The 23,838-nt window shown below is 55.5% G+C and overlaps 12 protein-coding genes across 12 annotated transcripts; 8 read left to right on the top strand and 4 right to left on the bottom strand.

The window, feature by feature from the left end:
- Positions 1-96: 96 nt before the first annotated feature.
- Positions 97-759, top strand: F5Z01DRAFT_676955 (Pre-rRNA-processing protein TSR2-domain-containing protein; the record flags this gene model as incomplete). The annotated part of the gene is made up of 2 exons (XM_046265307.1): positions 97-133; positions 182-759. 2 exons carry the CDS (start codon positions 97-99, stop codon positions 757-759), a joined length of 615 nt encoding a protein of 204 aa, XP_046115393.1.
- F5Z01DRAFT_283229 (BSD domain protein) lies at positions 647-2,500 on the bottom strand. The gene is made up of 3 exons (XM_046258765.1): positions 2,013-2,500; positions 1,239-1,962; positions 647-1,190 (listed from the first exon to the last, which is right to left on the bottom strand). The coding sequence occupies exons 1-3, from the start codon at positions 2,211-2,213 to the stop codon at positions 874-876; spliced, it is 1,242 nt and encodes a 413-aa protein (XP_046115392.1). The 5' UTR covers positions 2,214-2,500; the 3' UTR covers positions 647-873.
- Positions 2,501-3,727: 1,227 nt separating this feature from the next.
- Positions 3,728-4,193, top strand: F5Z01DRAFT_663548 (glucose-repressible protein). The gene is made up of 2 exons (XM_046264038.1): positions 3,728-3,931; positions 3,989-4,193. The coding sequence occupies exons 1-2, from the start codon at positions 3,810-3,812 to the stop codon at positions 4,080-4,082; spliced, it is 216 nt and encodes a 71-aa protein (XP_046115391.1). The 5' UTR covers positions 3,728-3,809; the 3' UTR covers positions 4,083-4,193.
- A 930-nt stretch (positions 4,194-5,123) lies between these two features.
- On the top strand, positions 5,124-7,919 carry F5Z01DRAFT_282893 (transcription factor PAP1-domain-containing protein). Its single transcript, XM_046258760.1, has 3 exons — positions 5,124-6,044; positions 6,100-7,157; positions 7,212-7,919. The coding sequence occupies exons 1-3, from the start codon at positions 5,577-5,579 to the stop codon at positions 7,444-7,446; spliced, it is 1,761 nt and encodes a 586-aa protein (XP_046115390.1). The 5' UTR covers positions 5,124-5,576; the 3' UTR covers positions 7,447-7,919.
- A 360-nt stretch (positions 7,920-8,279) lies between these two features.
- Positions 8,280-10,382, bottom strand: F5Z01DRAFT_282992 (kinase-like domain-containing protein). Its single transcript, XM_046258762.1, has 4 exons — positions 10,139-10,382; positions 9,565-10,004; positions 8,910-9,517; positions 8,280-8,858 (listed from the first exon to the last, which is right to left on the bottom strand). Exons 1-4 carry the CDS (start codon positions 10,179-10,181, stop codon positions 8,393-8,395), a joined length of 1,557 nt encoding a protein of 518 aa, XP_046115389.1. The 5' UTR covers positions 10,182-10,382; the 3' UTR covers positions 8,280-8,392.
- Positions 10,383-13,241: 2,859 nt separating this feature from the next.
- Positions 13,242-15,153, top strand: F5Z01DRAFT_676950 (SMP-30/Gluconolaconase/LRE-like region-domain-containing protein; the record flags this gene model as incomplete). Its single annotated transcript, XM_046265306.1, has 7 exons — positions 13,242-13,602; positions 14,021-14,049; positions 14,100-14,260; positions 14,311-14,474; positions 14,535-14,549; positions 14,601-14,944; positions 14,998-15,153. 7 exons carry the CDS (start codon positions 13,242-13,244, stop codon positions 15,151-15,153), a joined length of 1,230 nt encoding a protein of 409 aa, XP_046115388.1.
- Positions 15,154-15,379: 226 nt separating this feature from the next.
- F5Z01DRAFT_283141 (uncharacterized protein) lies at positions 15,380-16,778 on the top strand. The gene is made up of 2 exons (XM_046258763.1): positions 15,380-15,504; positions 15,561-16,778. Exons 1-2 carry the CDS (start codon positions 15,450-15,452, stop codon positions 16,418-16,420), a joined length of 915 nt encoding a protein of 304 aa, XP_046115387.1. The 5' UTR covers positions 15,380-15,449; the 3' UTR covers positions 16,421-16,778.
- A 25-nt stretch (positions 16,779-16,803) lies between these two features.
- Positions 16,804-18,030, top strand: F5Z01DRAFT_692216 (uncharacterized protein; the record flags this gene model as incomplete). Its single annotated transcript, XM_046266182.1, has 2 exons — positions 16,804-17,173; positions 17,236-18,030. The coding sequence occupies 2 exons, from the start codon at positions 16,804-16,806 to the stop codon at positions 17,667-17,669; spliced, it is 804 nt and encodes a 267-aa protein (XP_046115386.1). The 3' UTR covers positions 17,670-18,030.
- F5Z01DRAFT_692212 (uncharacterized protein) lies at positions 17,326-18,415 on the bottom strand (the record flags this gene model as incomplete). The annotated part of the gene is made up of 2 exons (XM_046266181.1): positions 17,326-18,346; positions 18,397-18,415. 2 exons carry the CDS (start codon positions 18,413-18,415, stop codon positions 17,784-17,786), a joined length of 582 nt encoding a protein of 193 aa, XP_046115385.1. The 3' UTR covers positions 17,326-17,783.
- A 96-nt stretch (positions 18,416-18,511) lies between these two features.
- Positions 18,512-19,712, top strand: F5Z01DRAFT_282945 (uncharacterized protein). The gene is made up of 2 exons (XM_046258761.1): positions 18,512-18,713; positions 18,788-19,712. Exon 2 carries the CDS (start codon positions 18,800-18,802, stop codon positions 19,520-19,522), a length of 723 nt encoding a protein of 240 aa, XP_046115384.1. The 5' UTR covers positions 18,512-18,713; positions 18,788-18,799; the 3' UTR covers positions 19,523-19,712.
- Positions 19,713-20,126: 414 nt separating this feature from the next.
- F5Z01DRAFT_627425 (riboflavin kinase) lies at positions 20,127-20,849 on the top strand (the record flags this gene model as incomplete). Its single annotated transcript, XM_046261539.1, has 2 exons — positions 20,127-20,243; positions 20,412-20,849. The coding sequence occupies 2 exons, from the start codon at positions 20,127-20,129 to the stop codon at positions 20,847-20,849; spliced, it is 555 nt and encodes a 184-aa protein (XP_046115383.1).
- Positions 20,814-23,307, bottom strand: F5Z01DRAFT_283211 (transcription activator of gluconeogenesis). Its single transcript, XM_046258764.1, has 3 exons — positions 22,845-23,307; positions 21,074-22,755; positions 20,814-21,026 (listed from the first exon to the last, which is right to left on the bottom strand). Exons 1-3 carry the CDS (start codon positions 23,077-23,079, stop codon positions 20,982-20,984), a joined length of 1,962 nt encoding a protein of 653 aa, XP_046115382.1. The 5' UTR covers positions 23,080-23,307; the 3' UTR covers positions 20,814-20,981.
- Between the last annotated feature and the right edge of the window lie 531 nt (positions 23,308-23,838).

Genomic DNA, 23,838 nt, shown 5'->3' with positions numbered 1-23,838 from the left:
CAACTCTCACCAAAATTTTTATGCATGCGGACTTCGTACAGGCGATGCCCCTCCAAACGCAACAACAGCACAGCGCCACCCCACCACGACATCAACATGGCGACCACATCACAAGCGACGCTACCGCCAGCGGGTATGTTTACAGATCTTTTATTCCAAGGGCTAGACTGACTCTTACCAGCTGAACGCCAACAAACCTTCGAGCAAGCTGTCGCCCACGCCCTCCATCTCTGGCCGGCCCTTACCCTCTCCGTAGCGAACAATTGGGGAGGTGAGGACTCATCAGACAAGCGAGACTGGTTCGCCGGCGTCATCGTCGACCTCTTTCCCGAATACACCGACACACCTGCTGCCCCCGGCGCCAAGGCGGTGGAGGAGCACGATTTGCAGGATGTAGAGGAGGTCCTGCTCCAGGTCATGGTGGACGAGTTCGATGTCAACGTGGACGACGACTCGGCCTACGAGGTGGCCACGCAAATCGTCGCCGCCCGTACCCAATGCGCACAGGGCCAATACGACGAGGCCAAGAAGCTTCAGGAGCGCTTCAACAACCGCAACGGCAAGAAGGTGGATCAGCTCTTCAAAAAGGTCGAGGACAAGGATCAGGACACCGACTGGGAGTCTGATGACTCGGGCGACGACGACGATGACGCAGATGTCGAGATGAGCGAGGCGCCTGCTGCACCGAAACCGCCCAGGGAGAAGCCTGTGCCCGAGGTCGACGAAGATGGTTTCACAACGGTCACCAAGAAGAGGTAGAGAGGGAGCTATTCACGACATATGTAATGACATTGTTTTGCCAGCGAACAGACTGGACCGAGACCACAAACGCCTAACGAGAAGGAATCATTGACAATGGTATACGTACCAAAACTACTCCCAATCATCATCGTCGCTCTCATCCGCCTTCTTGGCCGCCGTGTCCTTGGGGCTGTTGGGCGCTCGGCTGGTCTTCCCGGAGGCTGCGCCAACCACATCGTAGCTCGCCTCGCTGTCGGCTTGGGATTTCTCGTCGTTCGACTTGCGGGATTCGGTGGGCTTGAGAGTGCCCTGCGCGGGCTGCGCGGGCGGCTGGATGGTGGAGGAGGATCGGACGGAAGCGGGCTTCTTGTTGGCTGTCTTGTCTTCTTCTTCGTCATCGTCGTCGTCCGAATCATCACCCCAACCAACCTCGTCCTCCTCCGCGGCAGCTGTGCATCGTCAGTAGCTACTAGACTGGGATCATGGGAGTCACCCACCTTTCAGTAGATCTCGTCGCCTCGTCTCCGCAGTCTCGATCCCGTGCCTCATAAAGTAGTAGCGCTGCCAGAAGTCGGCATACGGGATCTGGTCGGGTACCAGTCTCTCCATTGTCGACCTCAAGTCGGGGTATTTGTCCAAATCACTGGCAATGTCTGCTGTCTTCTTCTCCACGTCGAAGGCCTTGGCCCATTCCTCGTACTCGGGCCCAGCGGGGGCCTTGGTGAACCCTTCTGTCGAAGTATGGATGACGTGAAGTTGCGCATCAAAGCGCGAGGTGTGAATCACCCTCTTGCCTTTGGCGTCTTTGCTCTCAAAGAGAACCGTAGTGTCTTGGCTGCTGGCGTCTGTCGGAGCGATGCTCACCGCATCGCGCAGGAAGTCGCGTACATTGCCTCCAAAACGGAGCAAGGCCTCGTCCGCGGCATCCTCGGCCTTTTGCAGGTCCCTCAGGCGCTTCGCAGCTTCGGATCGCAGTCGTTCGAGCATGCTCTCGGAAGGCTGCCCTGCGTTGGACGCCTCTCCAGTTGCTTTCTCAGGGTCACGCGCCCGGCTGCTCTCGGCTTCATCGCTCGGTTCCTGCTTCGAAACCTCCAGCACGTCGTGCAGCGTGAGGCCCCGTGTCTGTTGGGTGATGTTCTGTCGAAGATCGCTGATTCCTTTCCCGGCCTCTTCGCGTACCTCGGCAAGCTCTTTGCTGGCCTGTGTGTAGACCGATTCGCCCTGTTGACAGTCAGCGCCCTGCTTCGCACTTGATTTCGATCACCTCGCACCTGCTTCACGACGGTTCCGAAGAAGCCTCCGATCCTGGAGCCCCATGGGCTGTTTGTGAATGCCTTGTACGCATCCTGAATCTCGGTATTGAGGTTCTGCTGCGTCTGCGTCGGGTGCGCGTCGTCGCTCGGCCCGACCTCGCCTTCGCCTTCCTTCCGCGCGTACCCTCGCTCTTGCAGGTGATCGTACGCGAGGTCCATGACGTTGGGCTGCTCGTGGTAATTGTCCAGTGGGATCGGGAGAGGCGTGTTGGTAGGGCCTGGGTTCCAGTCGGTTCAAGTCCAACTTCGGACTGTCGCTAGTGGTCCCTGGTACCTTAGTGAGTGGGGTCGAGAGCTTGGCGCGGATCACATTGGGCCTGGGGAACCTCAGGTCACTTAATGTACTGTGACTACAAGGTAGTCCTGATACTAAGGTAATTAAACTGTAAGCATAAGCAGTATTCAAGGTCTTGAAGCATCCATCCACCGACAGGACATTGGCCGTCCATAGCTATGACAATTGCGTCGAAAGACGTCTCTGGCCTAAACTTGTTGAATTCGAATTTAGGTGGTTATTCCTGAAGCTGCCGTCGAAGCTTACCACGTTACTCGAGACATCTTAAATGACGCTATTGGGAAATAACAGCAATCGTGACCGCTTGTTTTCTTCTTAGTAAAAGCAGCTTAGAGAGGAGCGAGCATACCAGCCTCACATGGACCTCATGAGGGCCAGCTCAATGCAGCGGCAAGCATTGCGGAGTGGTACACCCGCTTCCAGGGTAGGGTGGCCGCTTGCGGGCATGACTGCGACTGTCCGTCTCCAAACATGATGAACATCCGTCTTTGTGCATGACCACACCTTCGGAAAAATTGCAGGATCTTGAAGCGCCACTGCATCTAATAAACGTCCGTTCAGGAATAGTCGTCAGGCCAGGACAGCCACCCTCTCTGGTCTCGAATCTGCCCTTGCAGCACTTGGCTCGCAATGATCCACCCGACCAAGATCTAGCAATGTCTGCGCCACGATGAAGTGCAAAAGACCCTGGCCCCAAATGGTCTTGCCATGTAAGACGAGCCACATGACGATCCGAGTCCCTGAGGCTAGTAACAACTATCGGCAGTCCATTCTCGCCGAGATCTAAATGATCTCCACAGACCGTCGTCCAGAGCACCTGATCATCGCTTTCGTCAAGATAAACCAATGGAATGGACGCTGCCTCGGCCTCGAGCTAAGCCCCAAACCGAAATCGTCCTTGCGGTTGCCATTCCTGGGTAGCCGCGATCGAGGCATCATTGTTCAGTAAAATTAGCGTGGTGACCAGAGCCAAGTAGCACTTGCTCGTGGCTGGACTCGGAATGAGCAGAATGAGAAGCAGGCGAGGTGAAGAACTAGATCACCGTGTTGGCATGTTTGGGAGGATGGCATCAGGGCACCAAATCCCATTCGCAAATACTACCGAGTGCCCAGATCGATTTTCCAAGAATGCGCATAGGGTTCAGTTTCGCCATCGTTGCGGGGTGAAGATCGCGGCAGGGGCCCATGACGTAGGCTTCATGACGTCAGGTCAGGTTCACCAAGCTGCAGTCGATCCGGATCGTAAATGCCCGCAACTGCCCGTAACGCGTCACGCGTGACTTGATGAGCTCAACAAGTTGATCGTGGTCTCTTTTGTCCCTATCCGGCTCACGAGTAAGTATATAACCCCTCGCTTCTGCCCCTCCAAAGTCTGCATCCTTTCATCACCTCATCCAAACTACAAACCTCAAACACACAACTTCAACCACCAACCAACACAACAACCTCAATCTCTCATCATGGAGTCCATCAAGCAGGGTGCCAACTACGTCGCTGAGACCGTCCAGGGTGCTGTCTCTGGTGCTTCCAAGGAGGCCAACAAGGAGGTCGCCAAGGACTCCAACGCTCCCATCGGCACGCGGTGAGTTCATCGTCAACCCATTGAAGTGTGACGACCTCGATACTAATGCGAACATAGCATGAGCGCCGCCAAGGATGCTCTTGGTGACAAGAGCGACGAGTCTAGCCACGATGCCAAGGCCAGCGCCCACAAGGAGATTGCCAAGAACTAAGCAAATCGACATTCGATGCTCGAGCGACGGCGTTGGAACGTTTTGGCAGATGGGATAAGCTTACGAGATTATGAGAAGTTCTCAATGAATTAATAAACCCACGTTTTGGCATGAGCCTGCTCCATGAAAGTGCTCAATCTGCTGTGATAGTGCTCCTTTTCGCCTTTTGCTCCAATCTCATGTACGTAGGTCATTCGTACGACGGACCTTTATGCACTCACAAACACTCTGGGTCAAAGTACTAGTATTCTAGTACCGACGTTGGCAATTCACCCATGAGTCTGGTACTAATGTTGTAAAATCGCCCTCAAGTCTCTGGTACTGACGTTGGAAACTCACCCTCAAGTCTGGCAAGGTTTCTTGTGCTGCTGCGTCTAATTGATGCTAACGTGCCTTGTTACTTACAACTGACAAGTGAGTGCCCACCAACAACCAGCCTGGGTTTCTTGCGCAATGCCAAGTCATATGGGATTTGATCGGATTGGGACCTGCATCATAATTGTTGAGATGTTCACACCAAAATGACCAGCGATAGCCGGGTGACTCAACTAACGTCCCTTGTACGCAGTACGCTTGCTGACGGCGCATCAGTTATTTACACTGTGCGGCAGTGAACATGGCGCGTGAAAGAGGCCCTCGGAGCGCTGCTGCGCACTCACCCCATGTGCGAATTTGCGTCTAAGCTCCTAGTCTTCAACACTAGCGACACTGTATTGGTGGAGGCCAAGGGACTGGAGCCAATCAAAGTTCGCCGTTCTCGCAACAGGTGCGAACGTGGGTGGCCCCGCATGTCGGAGGGCCGATGCCAGATTCTGAATCCGGATCGTCCTCGCTTATAAATCGTCCATGCGCTGGAATCATTGAGAATCGGCCCATCAGTCCCCTGGTCCAGGAACTAATTCAGTTTCTTCCTTCGTGCTCAACGAGGAGCATTACGAGAGTACCAGACTATCTCTTCAATTCGAGCCCGTACAAGTCCTCCACACAACAGATCTCTGCCAGAAAAGTCTCCGTCTGCGGAGTTTGATCAGGCGCAGAATCAGCGAGAGCACTATCCGTACAGCACCCTTAACTTGCGCAGACCACCCGCCGCCCAAGTGCTTCATTCCGCTGATTGATACGGCCATTTGTTGCCCGCCTCGAGGCTTGCGAGCGACACGGCGCAACACCAGCACAGAACTTTGTCCCCGCCCGACATCGGGTGCAAAAGGGCTGCTGTGCCTCGTCATAATCAATCAGTGCCATCCAAACGCCGAAGATCCAGCCATTTCTGCCTGGGTGGCTGGCTCGTTCAGAGCGGTGCGGTGCCAAAGCTGACCCGCCACCCTCACTAAATCCGAACATCCGGTAATCGTCCGCAGGGCGTCAGCATCCAGCCCTCGTCCAGTCCTGACCGATCGAATCAGCTTCACGGCCAGGGCGTCCCTCATCTTGCATCAACTGGAAACGCTCATCATCCATCTCCATACGAACACATTATCCACGACATCAAAAATGGCCTCAGCCGACGCTGGCTCTGGCGGCTCTTTGCCGCCCAACTTCTTCTTAACCCCGCAGCAGCAGAACTTGCTCTTCGCGGCCCTCAATTCGAACAAGCCACAGCCAAATGGCGGGGGACTGACTCTTTCGCCCAACTCATTCGAGACGTCGCCGATACAGAGCCGCCACGACAACCACCAGCACAACAATCAGGCCTTCAACGAGAGCCCCTTCCTTGACACTCTTAATGAGGATCTTGGAGACTCGAGTTTCGACTTTTCATTCGCTGACGATCAGCAACCGCGCATGATTGGTGAACTCCCCCAGACAGTCAAATCGGAACCATCGGACACAGACCAGCACGAGAAGAGGAGCCACCCGGATGACGACGAGGATGATTCGCAGGACCCCAAGCGAAGGGAGAGCACCGAGAAGGTCCCCAAGAAGCCGGGACGCAAGCCACTCACAAATGAACCAACCTCGGTAGGTCCATCCTTGATTCCTCACATGCAAGCAATGCGTGCTAACGTCCCTCGAGAAGCGCAAGGCTCAAAATCGAGCGGCCCAGAGGGCATTCCGTGAGCGCAAGGAGCAGCACCTGAAGGATCTCGAGACCAAAGTCGAAGAACTTACACAAGCATCCGAGCAAGCCAACCACGAGAACTCGAAGCTGCGGGCTCAGGTCGACCAAATGACCACCGAACTCAAGCAGTACAAACAGAGGCTGTCCTTGATGTCCAACCCCACGAAGCCAGTCGCCAGGAAGGACCACACTTTCGGCAGCTCTGCTGTCGGCAATCTCGCCGACGTGAACTTCCAGTTCAACTTTCCCAAGTTTGGCGGCAGCCTGCCTGGCTCTACGGCCAACAAGCAGCATCGCTCAGCCTCACAGCCCATCAGCCCGCAAAACAGCGTCGTCAGCCAACCGGCCAAGAGTCGCACACTCGATAACAAATCACCGTCCACCTTTTCTGATACCCAATTCAAGGACGACCTGGCCAAGTTCTCTGGCATTTTTACGCCGTCCGTGACGAGTTCTGCTGGCAGCGGGTCGAGAGGGAGCATGGACTCTGCGCAGTATTCACACGGCGGCGCAACAAGCTCTCCCTCGGCGTCCTCCAACTCGAATGCCGGGCCGAGTTCGTCGTGTGGAACATCTCCGGAACCATTTACACAGTCGCCTCTTGGTTCCAAGCCGATTGAGACCATGACAACCATTGGCGAGGAGCAATCCAACACATCATCGGAGCCGTTTGCCCAGTTTGCGAACATTGACTTCAACAACAGCACCAACTTTGACTGGCTGGCGAACCAGAATGGTGGAAGCTTTGAGCCTCAGTTGTTCGGCGACTTCCGCGAGCCTCAGGAGAATATTCTGTCGGATCCTTCCTACGATGACTTCTTCAACGACGCACTCAACGCGGACTTCTTCACGCCCTTCAACATCCCACCCGAATCATCACTTGGCAAGGTCGACAATACGCACACGAGCTCGGCACCCAAGGCCAATCTCATCGATGCCATTGATGCACAAAAGGAGGACTACGACGATAGTCTCAAGCCAGCCAAGGAACCCATGAACTGCAACCAGATCTGGTACGTGTCCGCCCCACCATCAGCGCCCGTCAACTCTTCACTAACCCATCGCAGGGAAAAGTTGCAAAATTGTCCCAAGGCCCAGAGCGGCGAGTTTGACCTGGACGGTCTCTGCTCCGAGCTCACCAAAAAGGCCAAGTGCTCCGGCACCGGGCCTGTTGTCGGGGAGAAAGACTTTGACTCCATCCTGAATAAGTACATGGGCAACTACGATTCCAAGTGCGTCGCCAACTCGCTCGGCATTGAGGTCGACCGCAGCACCAAGTCCAACGGCGTTGGCCTCCTTTGAGAGCGACACACTTCCTGGGCTTGCATTTGGACCACGGTTTTGCATAGAGGGCGCATTTTTTCTTTGATTTTGTACTGTAGGCCCGGGGTGGCCCCGGGCACTGAGCACGGCGGACAGCTTTCGACTGGAACAATTGGTCGGCATTTGGGGAGTGGACGAATCGAGATACCGAGGGCACTTGACACGCATGGGCATACGGGACGGATCGTCTCTACTTTGTAGAACGGACGCTGCCGTGTCGTGGCTGAGACGAATATCACGATGAATGAAGTGGATCTGGGACTGATCTTGTTGATTCGGCGCTACACTAGCAACTGGCTATGATATAATTACATACCTACTACTCCTACTTGACTTTCCGCGTTCAACGCTGGCGTCTGGACATGTGCGCACACGGTTATAGTGACTCCTCCGCTGGACCCAGGTTGTTTTAGATAATTGGGGGTATTTATTGATATTCTTTCATGACCCAAGATAATAACCAAAAAATGACTCCACCAGCACCAACATTATCTCCGCGTCTAATCCGCTCGATGCATGTTCTAACTGTCTGAAGAAGAAGACACAACCTGCCAGCCGCACCAGTCGTTGATCGCTCCGATATTTAGACATGCGTCGCTCATGCCAGGGGCCTTCCTCTGCCTGCCAGTGTCCAAGCAGGTGGGGGTGTTCCTGGTAGGTGATGTGATCCCATCCCAAGCCCCAGAGATTCCGATGCATATGATTGTAAAAGAAGTATCATCGTGTGATCATCACGCTCGTCGTGCAACTCGTGCTGCAGGTTTGCTCCCGTGCGTACGGCACCTGTCTAAATGATATGGGCGCTTTGAACGGCCTGTTGCCACGGCACTTGGCCTGTCGTCCTCCTCGAATCACCTCAGCCCGGCGGTGTTACTTTCGACATGGAGCTGCCCCCGCCTGGTAAAGTCTGTAGTTGTCCGCGAAACTAGCCGATCACTACGCGAGCACCCTCCTTCCCTAACACACCCCTCTCTTTGGGCCGTGGGCTGTGGTTGCGCCCCTTCTTCGATTTCAAGAAGCCGAACATACCGCCCGAGCCTTCACCCTTGCCATCTGCGGCGGCGTTGGCGTCTGTTGGAAGAGTGGCGTCCTGGCGAGCTAATTCTGACCAGCTGCCACTTCCGTCCAGCGTCATCTGCACGCCGCCCGTGGAGGAGGCTATGCGGTTCGTTGATGAGCGCGACTTGCGGGTGAAGTCTGTCTGGTAGGCGGTAGGCAGAGGCGGCGCGGTCCTCTGAGGGCGTACAGGCTTGCCGTCAACTCCCGAATGTTGCCCTGTGGACGTCATAGGGTCTTGGGTCACGAGGTAAGGTGACGCTGCAGGTGTCACTTCATCCGTCGTCAACGCACGGGGACCATCCTCGTCCGAAGTGCCCTCACCAGCCGTGATCCTGCGTTTGTCAGTTCCTGCGTTCAACATCCTTGGGGCATCTAGAACTTACTTCTTGTACGCCGCTAGCGTGTAGTCAAACGGACGGAAATCCGTCTCGATCGATTTGTAGAGGTTGTCCTCACGGATCTCCTTCTCCGTAGCATCATCCTTCAACTTCTCGCGTGGCTTCTGGCGACGAGCACGGGCTTCCAATGGCGCCTCCTCCAGTAGCAGCTCCTCCAGATCGTAGGTGGCGTCGAAGTTGGTCTTGTCGGAGCTGGGTACGAACACTGGCTCAATCTGCTTGCGTTCGAGCATGTTGAAGTCGAAAACCTTGAAAAAGTCGTGTTCCACAAAGCTCTTCCAGTCGCGGCCTAACCGCTTATCGGGGTTCGGCTCGAGGGCGGCCCCAATGGCGTACAGACAGCTGAGGGACACAGGTGGCTGGGTGATTGGGTATTTGGGGTTCGCGGCTTGGATCGTCTCGCTGAGTGACTTTTCCGAGTTGCCCTCAAATGGGCGTTTGTTGTATATGCATTCGTAGAACAGGACGCCCAAGGACCACCAGTCCGCCCTCACATCGTATCCGTTCCCAGCATAGACTTCGGGCGCTAGGTAAGCCAATGTTCCGGATTTGCTGGACAAGACTTTCCCGGGAACGATGTCGGACGCAACGTTCTATTGCTCGTTAGCTCATGTACGCTACAGGGGCCCACTCAACTTACAAAGTCTGTCAAATGGACATGGCCGTCAGCATCAAGGAGGACATTGTCTGGCTTGACATCCCTGTGGATGATGTTTTGGCTGTGGACATATTGCAACGCACAACCCAACTCGGCCACCCAGAATCGAACCGCCTCCTCTGTGAATGTTTTCCGTGAAATGTGGAATCGGAGATCGCCACCCGTCATCAAATCGACGACGAGGTACATGTACTCGATGTCCTGGAAGCTGTACCGCAAATTGCAAATGAATGGGTGGTTGACATGTTCCAGCATGCGACGCTCTCGTATAATATTTCTGACGCTCTCGGATCGAACAACTTCGTCTTTGCGGATGTACTTGAGCGCAAACGACAGCCCGGTGTCTTTGCGTTCAACGATTCGTACTTTGCCAAATGCACCGCGGCCAACGACTCGCAACAGACGAAAGTGATTGAGGTTCACTAGACTAGGTTAACGTCATATTCTCTCACCCATACCATCTGCATTGCGGTTGCCGGCAACTGCGGCGCCATAGCATGCGCCGCGAGGGGAAGCGAGTTCGCCCAGTTGCAGCCCGTAAGGTAAGTGGACTCACCATCGCCGTTGAAATCGATCGGTTTGCCTTGACCGTTGCCCATGTTGGCAGATCAGAGTCGTCAAGTATCGTGAAGATTAATGAGAGAGCCAGAGCAGCATGGCGGTCGCGGCAATGCTGGATATTCAACCCTTCCCTCGGCCAAGTGCTAAAGGAGTGTGTAGCCTGCCGATTCAGCTATTGCTTGAAGTGGCGATCCGTGTCGTCTTTATCGACCGTGGATATGTATTGCGGCCAAAGATTCGGCAGTATGCCGCTCCGTGCAATGCCCGAATGTGTTGTCGAGCCGCTGGGGCAACAAGCGATGTCGGTGGCAGTCAAGTCGAAAGCGATCGCTGGCGATTCGAATTTGTCCCTGGCGTATAGTGGCCGTTGGACAGGATGGGGACCACGACGCTGAAGGTTCAGCGCTTGCGCCACTGATGGCAACCTCTTTGAATTTCGAATGTTTCGCCCACGGCTGCAGGTATTTATTTGGACGTCCAGAAACGCTTTTGGAAGGCCAGTCGTTCTGAGGGGGAGCGAATTGTGTGAGCCTCACTCGGTTGGAGAGGCAAGAGATCGTTTAATGCGCCAGTCAGAGTGGTCGACGAGGAATGAATGGGAGATATGCCTGTTGGAAATTGGGGGGAACGGGGGGGTTAAGCGTGTGGCAGCTGCTACGGCACTGCGTACAGACGCAGTTTACTGGCAGGCGGCCCGGCACAGTGGACATGGAGGCGACATGGAGAGATGGGGGCCTTTCAATCCGCCAAACAGGGCCCCATGGCAGCCCTGGACTTGGCCGACCGCTAACACCACCTGGGAATGAAGTCACCTTGCATCCAGTCGACTGATTGATGAACCAGGTACCGTCCGTCCTCATTGACGAAGCTCGTCTGGTGTAGGAGATCCAGTAGGCTTCAATGGCAGCCGGAATAGAATCTGGGACTGGACCTGCCTGTTAACCAGGCACTACGGATACTATCCGTATTAGTGCAGCACTGGGCCGACCTGCGGACCCCTAATGAGTCCAGTCTGGATCGGCCAAATCATTATCGTGCAGTCTGCCATCAGCCCTGAATGTTGAGGCCACTGAACCTGGACGAAACGTACATGCAGTGCCTAGCAGATTGGCATGCAGCCAGCCAGTCCATGTCTCCAGGCCTAGGTATGTACGTACATGAAGAAAGCCAGCAACTCCAATGTTATCCATTGTGATACGCCATTGTTTGCCTGTCGTGCTTCCACCTGAGAAATTGACACAAGCCAAACGTGAGAGGTTCGTTCACATGGCCATCATGCACGCGGATCCGATGCCGTTAGGAGGCGTGGGCTCCACTCCGTCACCAACAACTGATACGTTTAGCTCACGACACAGCTTCGCCACGCAGTCATGCTGTTGTCCGATCCAACCGAACCGAACGCATCGTCCTCCTCGATTGCCTGTCCAGTCCTCGCTCTGGTGATGGTCAGTGGACGGGTGCCGGCAAGAAACTTTCGGAAGATTCAAGTAGCGCGGGCAAAGCGCTGGAGGCCAATGGCGTCGAGTCATGAAGCTTGCCCGGAACGACGCAAACTCTTGCTCATCATCTGTTCTATCAGTGCGCCGCGGCTAGACTAGTGAGGACCCCTCCGCACGGCATCAGCACGCTTTTTCCGTCCCATTCCTGCTAGTCTGGTACGTGGACTGGTAATTATGTTACGGCTGCAGACAGCCAGCCTCTAGGCTCTGGCCCCCTTCTCCTCCACGTGGCTAGACAAACCATCAATTGGAACAGGGCACACGGCGTCGTGTACTACGGACCGTACGGCGCTATCATTGCCACATGGAAACTTTGCTTCTCTTAGCAAGCACACGAATTCTGAGATGGAGGGTCCAGTCGTCCGTGAGAAGCGGTCACGCGGTACCCCTGCAAGGCTTGGAGTGATTGGCGGAGCCAATGAATGATATTCAGCACCCCTTTGGACCAGGCGCGGTGAATCGTTCAATGTAATGCCAAGCTTGAAGCAGGGGTTAGAATCGCATGTGCAGCATGCCAATTGCCGCAGAATTGCGCCCTCGCAGAATTACTACTTTTTGGACGGACACTGACATGTTACACATGGTGCCGGCTCAGGAGACATTGATCCAGTCAATCTGAGTTAATCTGCAATCTAATGAACAATCATAGATCATCGTATCTGAAACATCTTCGATATCCACTGCCCACCATACCCCATACCGTTTCGAGGGTCGCGTATCTCAGGGGTCTCCCAAAGCGGTGCGTCTTGCATCAACAAAGTCAGCCCTTCGACGATACCTACGTACCACATGTCGTCTCTAACTCAATTTGGGGTACGTACGCCCCTCCCTCTCTTGCAGTGGGATCAGGGGCAAGCTTGGGCGAGCCCGCTGCAGAGGGTGCAGGAAACGGCCATTTCAGGGTGATGGTCCTGGATAGGTAGGATAAGATTCCAAGCCTCAACAACGAACGCGCGGCGCCGAAGCGCATATCACGGCCATCGCGTCTTTCAGGGATGAACGATTCTAGAAACCAAGCTGTCGGAACGTGGCACAGTTGGCGCACGCCACGCTACCTACTTCGTTAGACCGAGACTGGATTCTGCGCGATAGAGAAAATCATATTGAAGGTAGGAGTCGAATTGTCTTGTTTCGCCATTGAGCTCGCGTGCAGTCATACTCGGTTCTTTTTCTCTCGACAATATCGAGCCCTCTGTCTGAGGACATCGCCCTAGGGGTTTTAGGCCGAACGTTATCATTTCACAATAGCAGCAGCCGCAACAGCCAGATGATTACTAGTACTGTACTGTCGACCAAGGGGCATGTTCTCATGGAGTATTGAGAGCAATGGCGACGAGAACAGGTCACCGGAGAGTAAAGTCCGCCAAGGTCAATTGAATAGCTGACAGATATCCAGAACAAGTGCCGATGATGGCCACTTATCATGATCCAGAAGATGAGGATGGTATGACGTCAAGCAACTAAAGACCAACCTCATCGAAAGTGATCGATCACAGTGTTCCAGTCTCCTTCTTCACCTCCAAATCCCTTCCTTTGTTCCTCAAGACAACCAATTGCCGAATATAGACTCCCATCCGCTACACCAGCAAAGCACCGACAATGGCGCCTCTTCGCTTCCTAGCCCGGACATCGCCCCGGACTGTCGCTTTCGCTCGTCCCTTTTCCACCACATCCATCTCGCGCTTCCCCTACAAAGACTCGCAAGATCGCGAGTCCCTCCGCCCTCGTGCGCAGGAAGGCTCGCGCTCGACATCAGACGATGATGTGGCCAACAACCCGGACGCGGCATTCAACCCACGCAAGACCCGTCCCGAGACAGAGATGAAGGCCGCCGAGGAGGGTCGCGGCGATGACGCGAGCCCCCTGGAGAACAGTGGTGCGAACCAGTCCTTCAACAAGCCCAGGGGAGACGAGAAGAGCCCGCATGACCGAGGGCTGGGCAAGGAGGTGAGGAAGGGAGGTACGAGTGGAGGCGCCAGCCCGCCTAAGAAAGGTGACCTGGGAAACTGAGAGGAGCATGAGCGGCCTTATACAATTATAGCTTGTATTTCTATCAATGCATCGATATACGGAGAGATTATGTGTCACTTGTGCTGATGAGCTATTTTGGGTGGTGAGTTGGGACGGGGTTTTCGGATTTCCGGCCCTTCATGTCGACAGAAGATACACCGTTCATCAGTTCTTACATGGCAACATCTGCAGCAATTGGAGTGCTAGCTTTGCCTCGCAGCTGAACTGACGATGCGGTGCTGATCCACTGTTGAGATTCATCATCACGTGTGCATGCGCATACGATGATATCACCTTTAGGAGACGCCAGATAGAAAACCAAAGTCCACGTCTTCACAACCCACTTCCTCACCTCACCCTCCGCGTAGCCAACATGAAGACGTTTGAAGTTACAGAGGTACGGTATGCACATAATGACGGCATGTGGGCTCGGACTGACAATGGCAGCCCTTCATCGACGTCCAATGCGGTCTCTCCGAGGGACCGTACTGGGAGCGTGAAGCGAATATCCTCCGCTTTGTGGACATTGTTTCGGGAGATGTGTACCGCGTGAACCTTTCCGAGGGGCCTTCCTCGCTACGCAAGTTCAAATACGACCAGATTGTAACGTTGGTCTCTCCGTCATTTCAGTATGCCCGGTGGCTCATAGAAAGCGCAGAGTCACAGCCGACATCGAGGGACAACCCGACTCCTTCATCTTTGGCGGAAAGACCGGTGTGGGCATCGCGAAAAAGGACAGTAGCGATTCCCGCATGATCACCGACTTTTGGAGTGATGAGGAGAAGATTGATGGCAAGAATGAGAGAATGAGGGCCAACGATGGTGGCGTCGACGACTAGGGCCGGTTCTGGGTGGGCACCATGTGTGATCCCGCGGTGACAGAGGTGAAGGCGATGGGTATGTTGCTTGCTCGATGCGAGGATGGGCCTACCTAACTAAACGGAACAGGCGCTCTTTTCAGGGTCGACCTCGATGGCAAACTGAACCGTATCCCCAGTGGGCTCACCTGTCCCAACGGCATGAGCTGGTCAAAGGATGGCAAGCACATGTACTTCACGGACACACCCACCAAGGCCATCCACAAGTACGACTTTGACCAGACATCCGGCTCACTGAGCAACAAGAGCACTCTCTACGACATCAAACACGAGGGAGCAATGGGCGCTGACGGGCACGCCCTAGATAAAGAGGGCAACATCTGGGCAGCACTGTGGGGGACTGGGAAGGTTGTGAGAATCAACCCTCAAGGTGAGGTCACTGCGGAGGTCAAGGTGCCGGTCCGAACTCCAACAGTAAGTCTTTGCCGACCTTGTTCACTCTGCCCAGGAGAGGCTAACAGATCCAGGCTGTCGCGTTTTGTGGCGAAGATATCTACATCACCAGTGAGAAGGAGCCTGAGCCAGACCAGTATCCCGAGTCTGCAAAGTGGTCTGGCATGGTGTTCAAGTGTCACGTTGGGGTCAAGGGACGGGAGCTTCCACTGTGCAAGATCAAAGCATAAGCCCAAGGAGACACATAGCGCCGATATAGGAGACAAAGTACTCGAAGGAAAGGGAAACCTTTGTTGGCGGGGTGGTGATGATGATGCCCCACGTCCGGGACCCCGCGCTCGACTGGCCTCGAGTCGCGGTCCGCTGGGCGCCCGCCTCCAATTATGCCCCGCCATATTGAAGCGCGCCAGTAGTCACCGGAGATGTTCATCACGAAGAGGGTTACGATCTTTATATACTGGTCTGCCCCATTCCCGCGATTCACTGTGTTCTTGTCAATTCGTTTCTTTTACAACAATACGCGAAAATGTCTGCTCGACCTTACGACGGCAAGCTTGGCATCGTCACTGGTGGCTCGCGGGGTATCTTTTCCCATCTTACCCTGTGTTAATTAAGAGGCACAAGTTGACTGGCCCAGGTATCGGTGCCGCCGTTGTCAGACGTTTGGCGGCCAAGGGCTGCAATCTTCTCATTGCCTACACCTCGTCCTCGTCGGAACAGCCAACACAAGCTCTCATCTCAGAATTGACGTCGACATACCAGATCCAAGCGACTCTCGTCCAGGCCGACCTCGCCTCCCCCGCCGCGGCCAGCGCGACCATCCTGCAGGCTGCCAAGGACTTTTACGCGAGCTACAATGCCTCGAGCCCGTTCCGCGTGGATATCCTCATCAACAATGCCGGCGTGTCCAGCAACCAGACCATGAACGACCCTCAAAAGGGCGAGATCCAAGCAGAGGAGTTTGAGCGGGTCTACGCCGTCAACGTGCTGGCCCCTCTCCTCCTGACGCAGGCTGTCGCCCCGTTCCTGCCCAAGGACAGGAGTGGTCGCATCGTCAGCGTGAGCAGCGTGTCGAGCTCCATCGGGTACCAAGGCCAGTCGGTCTACGCGGGCAGCAAGGCCGCCGTCGAGGCCATGACGCGCACCTGGTCGCGCGAGCTCGCGACACGCGCCACGGTCAACTGCGTGAACCCGGGGCCCGCCTGGGGCGACATGTACGCCGAGGCGGGCGAGACGTTCTGGAAGATCAACCAGCCATACGTCGACGCGGCGCCTCTGGCCGAGTATGATGGCGAGGAGTATGTGCTGGCCCAGCTCAACGGTCACGCGGAGCAGGAGAGGTTTGACAAAATTGTCAGGGAAGGCATGGGCGGCAGGAGGCCCGGCTTCACCAAGGAGATTGCGGGCACGATTGACATGCTGTGCTCCGAGGAGTCTGGGTGGACGACGGGCAGTGTCATCTGTGCCAACGGCGGCATGAAAATGTCCATTGCCTGAGAGTTGACAGTAATTAATAGAGCGAGAGTACCAAAGAGGCATGTGAATGTAACCCAATTGCAAAGGGACCCCTTTCTTGTCTTCCTGAGGCGCAGCCAGGCACATGTGGCGCAACGATTGGCGAGGGGCAGCGATGACCCCGCGCCCTGCAACGTCGCTGGCCCGCCAGTGACGCATTATTGTGGGCGATCAGCATGGCTTGTTACAGAAGCTTGTCTGTTATAATCACGGGAAACAAATGCTGCCTGGTACCTTGACATGAACACATGTCCTGTCTGAGAGCAAGCGTTCTACTTTCTGCAGCTTCAACTCACATCCTGCGTTCGAATTTCCTTCTCCCAAGATTCTATTCCATCCCAGGACAACGACGACGAGCCACCATCATGTCTGATCTCAATGTCAAGGGCCTCCTGCCAGGCGAGGCGGATGATACCTCATCCAAGCTCGCCTCCATCTTCCAGACGGCACTCTCCAATAACTCCTCTTCGGAAGCCTCCTCTTCAATTGACAGCTTGTACGAGGCCGCCGCTGCGTCTGACAAGGGTGCCGAGGACTTCCTTTGGACGCTGTGGTCACTGTACATCCAAGTAGGCAAGATTGTCTCCGCGGACGATCCGCGCCAGGACACCCTCGTGCAGATTGTCAAAGAACTGGCTGCGAAAAGAGACGACGAGGTGACCATGTGGAATCAAAAGACCAGGGTCTGGACCGAGCTGCCCATGCTGGCCCCCTGCATGAGAGACGCATGGAACGGTACGTTGTTGGCTCACAGCACAACCACGGTATGAAGGACAAGCGTTAACGAATGTTCACAGAGTCACCGAGGTACAACGAGACCAAAGAGGACAATGAAACCGTCACGGCGTGGATCAATGTGAATGCCTTCGCCGCGCGCCTCCTGGCCACCCACCTCGTCACCTGGGACAACTTTGCTCTCTGGGCTCTCCGTTCTGCCCTTGAGCGGGAGCCTCAGAATGACAGGGAGCGTGATGCCTCGCTTCTCATCGCGCACGCGTGGGTGGCCTACGCCGGGAAGGATCTGAAGGACAGGGTGAACAGCACCCGAGAGCTGGACGAGGAGGAGAAGCGCATGTTCAAGGCCGGACAGCTTTTTGAGGCCGGCGAACCCGGTTTGACACAGAAGAGGTGGGACTTTTGGCGGCAGCGCATCGAGACGTTGTCTGGTGCTGCGGACAGCGACGTCAAGAGCAAAACGGACAAGACCGTCGAGACTATGAAGACTCTGTGAGATGGGATAGTAATCGATGATGGAACACCAAATGATGCATTCTTGGTCATGTCAACGCCTCGCTTCCCATTGCCTGCCAAACCCAATCGTTCGTTCATTCTCACTCATGACACGTTACGAATACAGCATATCTGGATTCTCATCCTCCTCATCATCCTCAACGATGACCTGTTTCCTCTTGCCGAGTTGCTCTCTGCACATGGGACAGGTGCCTTTGCTCCTGAGCCAGGGGCCCACGCACTCGAGATCGTAGCGATGCTTGCCCGCACAGGGTAGTTGCACCACCAGGGGATACTCGTCCTCGAGGTATGGAATCTTGCAGATGGCACAGTCGTCTTCTGGCTTGAGCCGTCGTTTCGTCACGCGGTCGAGGGTATCAATGAACTCCTGGCTCACGCCCTGGATCTCCCTGGGCGGATCATTGATGTCTCCCTCCAAGCCGGCGATCAACTGCTCCAGAAAGTCCCGGTTGCCCTCGTCGGGGCTGGTGGTCTGCAGTGTGAGGAGTTGGTCTTGCAGCAGGCGGAAGAGATGCGCGTGATCGACGGGCGTGGGCGTCGCGTGAGGTCGGTGGTGGCTCTGGTCGGAATCGGAGAGTGTGTTGAGGAGGGCGAAGAAGGAGGACATGTCGACCCGTCGGCCACGACGAGGCTCGGCGAACTGCACATTGTGCTCGACTTGGTTCTGGGTCAGCTGGGAGATGGCGAGGAGATCTGGCAGAGCTTACTTTCGTATTGGGTGGCCATGATGGCAGGCGAGGAGGTCCTGTGCCTAACGCAGATTGTCTTTCCGGCTGGCGCAAATAGGAGAGTAGAGGTTCGAGAAGATTGGAGAATGGGACGGCGAGTGCAATGCTGTGCAGGCAGGCAGCGTTGTCGCAAGCTCGAGACAATCTCCAACGAGCTCCAGTCCGCGTCGCGGGGGTTCAGCCTACACTCACATGCCACCTGAACAGAACATGCTCTTCCTCCACTTTAATTTTTGGGAGGAATCCAAGGATGCTGAAGCACCGAAACTCCGACGCAAGCATGCCATCATAAATAGGTACGCCTCCCATCGCCTCATCAATCCCATCTCTCACTCAGAGACGATAGCTATTTAATACGTAAAATCTACAGAATACATCCAGCATGCCGTCCACAACCATCTTTGGAGCCACGGGCCTCACAGGCTCGCACATTCTGAGCCAGATCCTGGCCGCCCCAACGTCTCCCCTTCATCCCGTGACAACCATCACCCGTCGCGCGCCCAAATCCACCAACGACGCGCTCACAGCCACCGTCGAGGAGGATACATCAAAGTGGGCGCCTCTGGCCGCTTCCAGCTCCCCCGAGGTCGTCATCAGCGCCCTGGGCACCACGCGCGCCGCCGCGGGCGGTGTGAAGAACCAGTGGAAGATTGACCATGATCTCAACATTGAGATCGCCCGCAAGGCCAAGGAGGCCGGCGCCAAGACGTTTGTCTTTATGAGCTCTGCGGGCACGCGCGGTCCGGGCCACACGTACATGCCGTACTGCCAGATGAAGAACGGCGTCGAAGACGCCATCAAGGAGCTTGACTTTGAGCACGCCGTCATCATGAAGCCCGGCACGATCCTGGGTCCGCGCGAGCACACGCGCGCGGCGGAAGGTATGTGGCAGAAGCTCCTGGGCGGGCTGGGACATGTGGCCCCCGGGGCGAAGAATGCCCTGGGCCAGGATGCGGAGGTTATTGCCCGCGCGACGATTCGTGCGACCGAGGCGGCCGTCCGGGGCGAGGCCAAGGAGAAGTTCTGGGTGGTAGACTCGAACGAGATCCTCCGCTTGGGCAAGCAGGATCCTGCCGCGAAGCCTGCAGAAAATGTGAAGCAATGAGTCTGGGGAATTTGATCGAAGCGTGGAGATCTTGAGAGGCGGATTCTTTGCCGCGGGAGATCTGACAGCGTCTAGGACACAAGGCCGGAGGACGTGGCGCGTTCATATCTGTGTTTTGGAAGACAAGGTCTTTATCGTGTGTTTTGTTCATCGCGTATGGAAGAGGACAAGACCCTCCACTCAATGTAACTTAGCTGTCGGGAGTTTGGGATAGTCAGTTGTGTTCAATGATTCAAGTCAGTTTTAACATTGAGTAACGCTGCCTCATGATCACGAGGTCTCAGAGAGCACAAACGAGTCTCCATTGCATCATTGATCCTAGGGCAAGAAGTTGTATACTACTAATTAGCCCGTAAAAGCGGTCACTTACAAATACACCATGCATGATGCCGCCATGTCGCATACACCGGCCCCTCCCGAGCCCCTCGACCCCCACCCAAGCCAAGCCCAAGCCAGGCCTGCTCCGTTCTGTACACACACACCCTCACTTTTCGGCCGTCAGCCTTGTCAAGTCATCCTCTTTCCCTCATTGATTCTTCTCCCTCCTCCAACACACGCTCATTCCTCCCCTGACCAAAGCACACCCCGTCCGTCAGAGCATACCATGTCTGGTCCAAACGGCCGCCCCTCCATCGTGGGCCAGAATACAGGCCCCGAGGCACCATACCCCTTGACCATGGAGGGCAAAGTTATATCTGGCTTTGGCCGTGGATCAAAAGAGGTACGTATGCCATCCTATCCTTCAGAAGACTCAATTTCCGGTCGCACAGGCTCTGAAGCTCCATACCCTTGATCCCTAAAATCGCCTCATACAGCCCATCCTCATGACTCATCATCAACAACTTTCTCTCTCACTCTACAGGAACCCTCACATACTGACACGCTCTAGCTTGGCATCCCGACAGCCAACCTGCCCGTCGATGAGAAAGCCACCCCCTGGATCGCAGACGCCAAGTCGGGTGTCTACTTTGGCTACGCCTCGCTGCTCACCCCAGCGGCCACCGACTTTAAAGTCTACCCCATGGTCATGTCCATCGGCTACAATCCCTTCTACAAGAACACCGTGCGCTCGGCCGAGGTGCACATCCTGCACTCGTTCGAACAGGACTTTTACGACGCGCATATGCGCTTGCTCATCACGGGCTTCATTCGCGAGGAGAAGGACTACAAGAGCCTCGAGGCCTTGGTCGAGGACATCAACTTTGACTGCACAGTGACGAAGAACTCCCTGGATAGGCAGGGCTGGCGCCCAAAGGGTGTGGAGGTTGTGGATGGAAAGGGAGCTGACGGGGATCTAGACGTTGCGTGGCTCGTTAAGCCGTTATAGACGACAGAATGCAATAGACATTTGTTATCTTCCAGCGTCAGGGTTGCTGCCCGCAGTGCCCCGTAGCTGCTTTGTGAGGCGTCCGCTGTTTACTCGACCTCAATTTTTTAATAGAATCCCCCTTGACAGTCCCTAAACCGCCATATGCTCCTCATCGGGGCTGTATCGAGGAAGAAACTAGCTGTCGTTAGTGGGGCCACCAATGCGCGCCGGGAGTTACTCACATTGATGATGATCATCATGGGTATATCAAACACATCCCTCTTTATCGTCCAGCAGTACGCGCAGTTGACCTTACCGTCCTGCTCAATCCGCGAAATGCCATGCTCTCCGTCAATCATGGTCACGCGGCTGCTCAACATGCTGGTCCTTGGATCCTTGTGTGGTTTCACATCGGGTTCCTCGGGGCGGTACTTGACCAGTTTGCAGGTCCGCGTGACTTTGCCCCTAGAGTCCTCAAACGCCAGTTGTGAAAAGTCCTTGTAGAATCGGACAACGCTGTCATCGTCGAGCAGCTCGGCAAGGAACACTGGCTGAGGACGACCCGTGTCTAGGGTCGCATTCTTGACACGTGGGGTGACCGACGCCTCGGGCCGAGGATCTGCGCCCTCTTGCGAGGAGCCGTTCGAGTTTGATCGAATATGCACATGGCGATTTGGTTCTTTTCCGAGGAGCACGTCCTTCGTCCAGCCCGTGAGGCTGATGAATTCCTTGTTCACAGCGGCGACTTCCCCCGATCGTCGGCAAACAATCGTCGGCGAGGGGTTGTGGTGAAGGAAGTCGTCGAATTCGACGAGCGTACGCTGGAAGCACTTCTCCATGAATACCAGGTCCTCCTCTGTGAGGTCCTTGGTCGAAGCAATGAATGATGGTCGAATCTCACCAAGGGCCTTAGCAATGGCGAGAAGCTTGTCTCCCGGTAGCCTCTTTCTGAGCACGGACACCATATTATGGAAGCCGGTTGTGTAGGGGTACGGCTTCTTGACACTCTCGTATATCGACGCGGCATCGCGCTGTCGCTTTCCTAGTATGGACTGGTTCGGCTTGAGCTGCTTTGACTTGATCCGCACGTTTACTGGAATGCTGCTGCCAAAGTTTCCAGGCGACCCATCCGCCATTGCTGCCGGTTGGGGGCTGGCTGTGGCCTCTGTGCTGGGACTAGCAAGACTCGTTGGCCCTGCTGCAATAGCGAACGCATGAGGTAACCCATGCTGCAAGTTGCCTTGGTGATAAACTTGCTGCGGCTGCGGGTCCAGGTTTGAGTAGTCTTTCGCAAGCATGTTGCTGCCATCGTATGTAGACCCAGCACCGTTGCCGAATACATTCGCGTACTCGCTCGTCGGTGTCTGAGAAATAGAGTTCTCTCGTGGCGGGGTTTCAGCACCCAGGCCCATCTTATTCAAGATGCCAAACTCCCAACCAGCGTACTGACTCCCGAAGTTGAGCCCCTCCAGGTCAAAGTTGTACAGCGCTGGGTTGCTCGGATCGAACATGGCGTTGAAGGCATCATTCGCCGGCAGCATGCTGTCCATTTGGGCGTTGCCATTTGTCGCTTGGTTCTGGAAGGATGGTGACATGCTCGCAGGCTGAGCCCCGAAGCCGAGACCGTCTGGTAAGGCCACCGCTGACTGAGCTTGGCCCTGGTACAAGGGGAACCCCGAGCCACTGCCTGGAGGGAAGAAGTTGCTGTTGGGTGTCGTCGACATGGCATCCGATGGGCTTGAGTTTTGGCGTTGCGCCTGTGGCCGCGATGCACTCCCAGCGCCGCTGTTGAAGTTGGGCCCGAGCACCGGACCCAGAGCCTCTGGCGGCGCATCGTGAAGATACTTAGCCTTCTTTCGAACACCGTCTTGACAGTTCTCAGCTAATCCGCGCTTAACGCAGCGTTGACACGGTCTTTCATCGCCTACGCAACGTTGTTAACCAAAAGCCCAGACCGACCAGGTGCGCTCATGCACGGTAATAACCGACGCACAAGTGCCATATGCCACTTACCACAAGTGAGATGCGCTCGCTGGCAGGCAAAGCAGGCTCTACGCGCCTTTTTACGCCTGGGCCTTGAGGGGTCCTTGGGGTCGTACTTCTTCTTGGGCTCGCCACTCCCTCCGCCGCCAGTGCTCTGGTCTGTCATCGTGTTGTGTTCTTTAGAATAGGTCTCTGACTCGTCTTCATTCTCGGACAGGGCAGCGTCCGACACATCTGCGCCGTGTTCCTCGATGTCTTCCGGCATACTGTCTTTGCTTTATACGTGTGGTCAGGGCCAATAGCCGGTCTGGTCAATCGCGGGGCCTGACCGCACAGTCCCTGCAGTACGCCACACAAGTCGTCTGCCTCTCAAGGCTCAAGGCGCCTCACTCCATACACACTCTTGCGACACCGCACCGCGCGGGCGCCTCCGTGGCACCGCAGGGCTGGATTGGCTGTCCTTGCTTGGCCCTTGGGCACTTGCAATCTCGGCGTGGCTGCGTAAGACCCTGGCCAATGCAAACCGGCCTGAGCTGTACGGACACGCCTGACAACCCAACAGAGTTGCTACTGCCGCCTCCCGTTGAGCTCAACCAGGATCTGATTCCAAAAGTAGAGTCTTTGAGGAATTGACTCGTATTGTCCGGGAACCGGCTACACGGCCGAGCGAAGCGGAGAGTACCTTTGTGCGGTAGGACGTGATGCGCGCAGCGTCGCAATACTAGGTTCGAATCCAGACGCAGCTATCCGTGGCGCATGTGGGTTGGTGTTCCAGCCGGCCAGGACCAAATTGGGTACCCAGGGCTCGAGGCGCAAGGTTCGTCTCGTGGGCAGGTCGCTGGCGTCGTGCAGAGATGAGATTTGCAGGCGTCGTCGAGGTTGCTCTGCGTTGTCGAAAGAACTTGCCAGTCGATGTCGGACGCGATCTGTCGTCGCTTCGGGGCCTTGCGTCAAGCTGACCAGGCTGCAGGAATGATACTTTTAATAATGCTCGCGCAAGGAATTGAATGTTGATGTCTGGATG

Source organism: Emericellopsis atlantica (assembly GCF_019669845.1).
Source record: "Emericellopsis atlantica unplaced genomic scaffold F5Z01scaffold_27, whole genome shotgun sequence".
NCBI lineage: Eukaryota > Fungi > Ascomycota > Sordariomycetes > Hypocreales > Bionectriaceae > Emericellopsis > Emericellopsis atlantica.
This window is presented reverse-complemented; position numbering and strand designations above follow the sequence as displayed.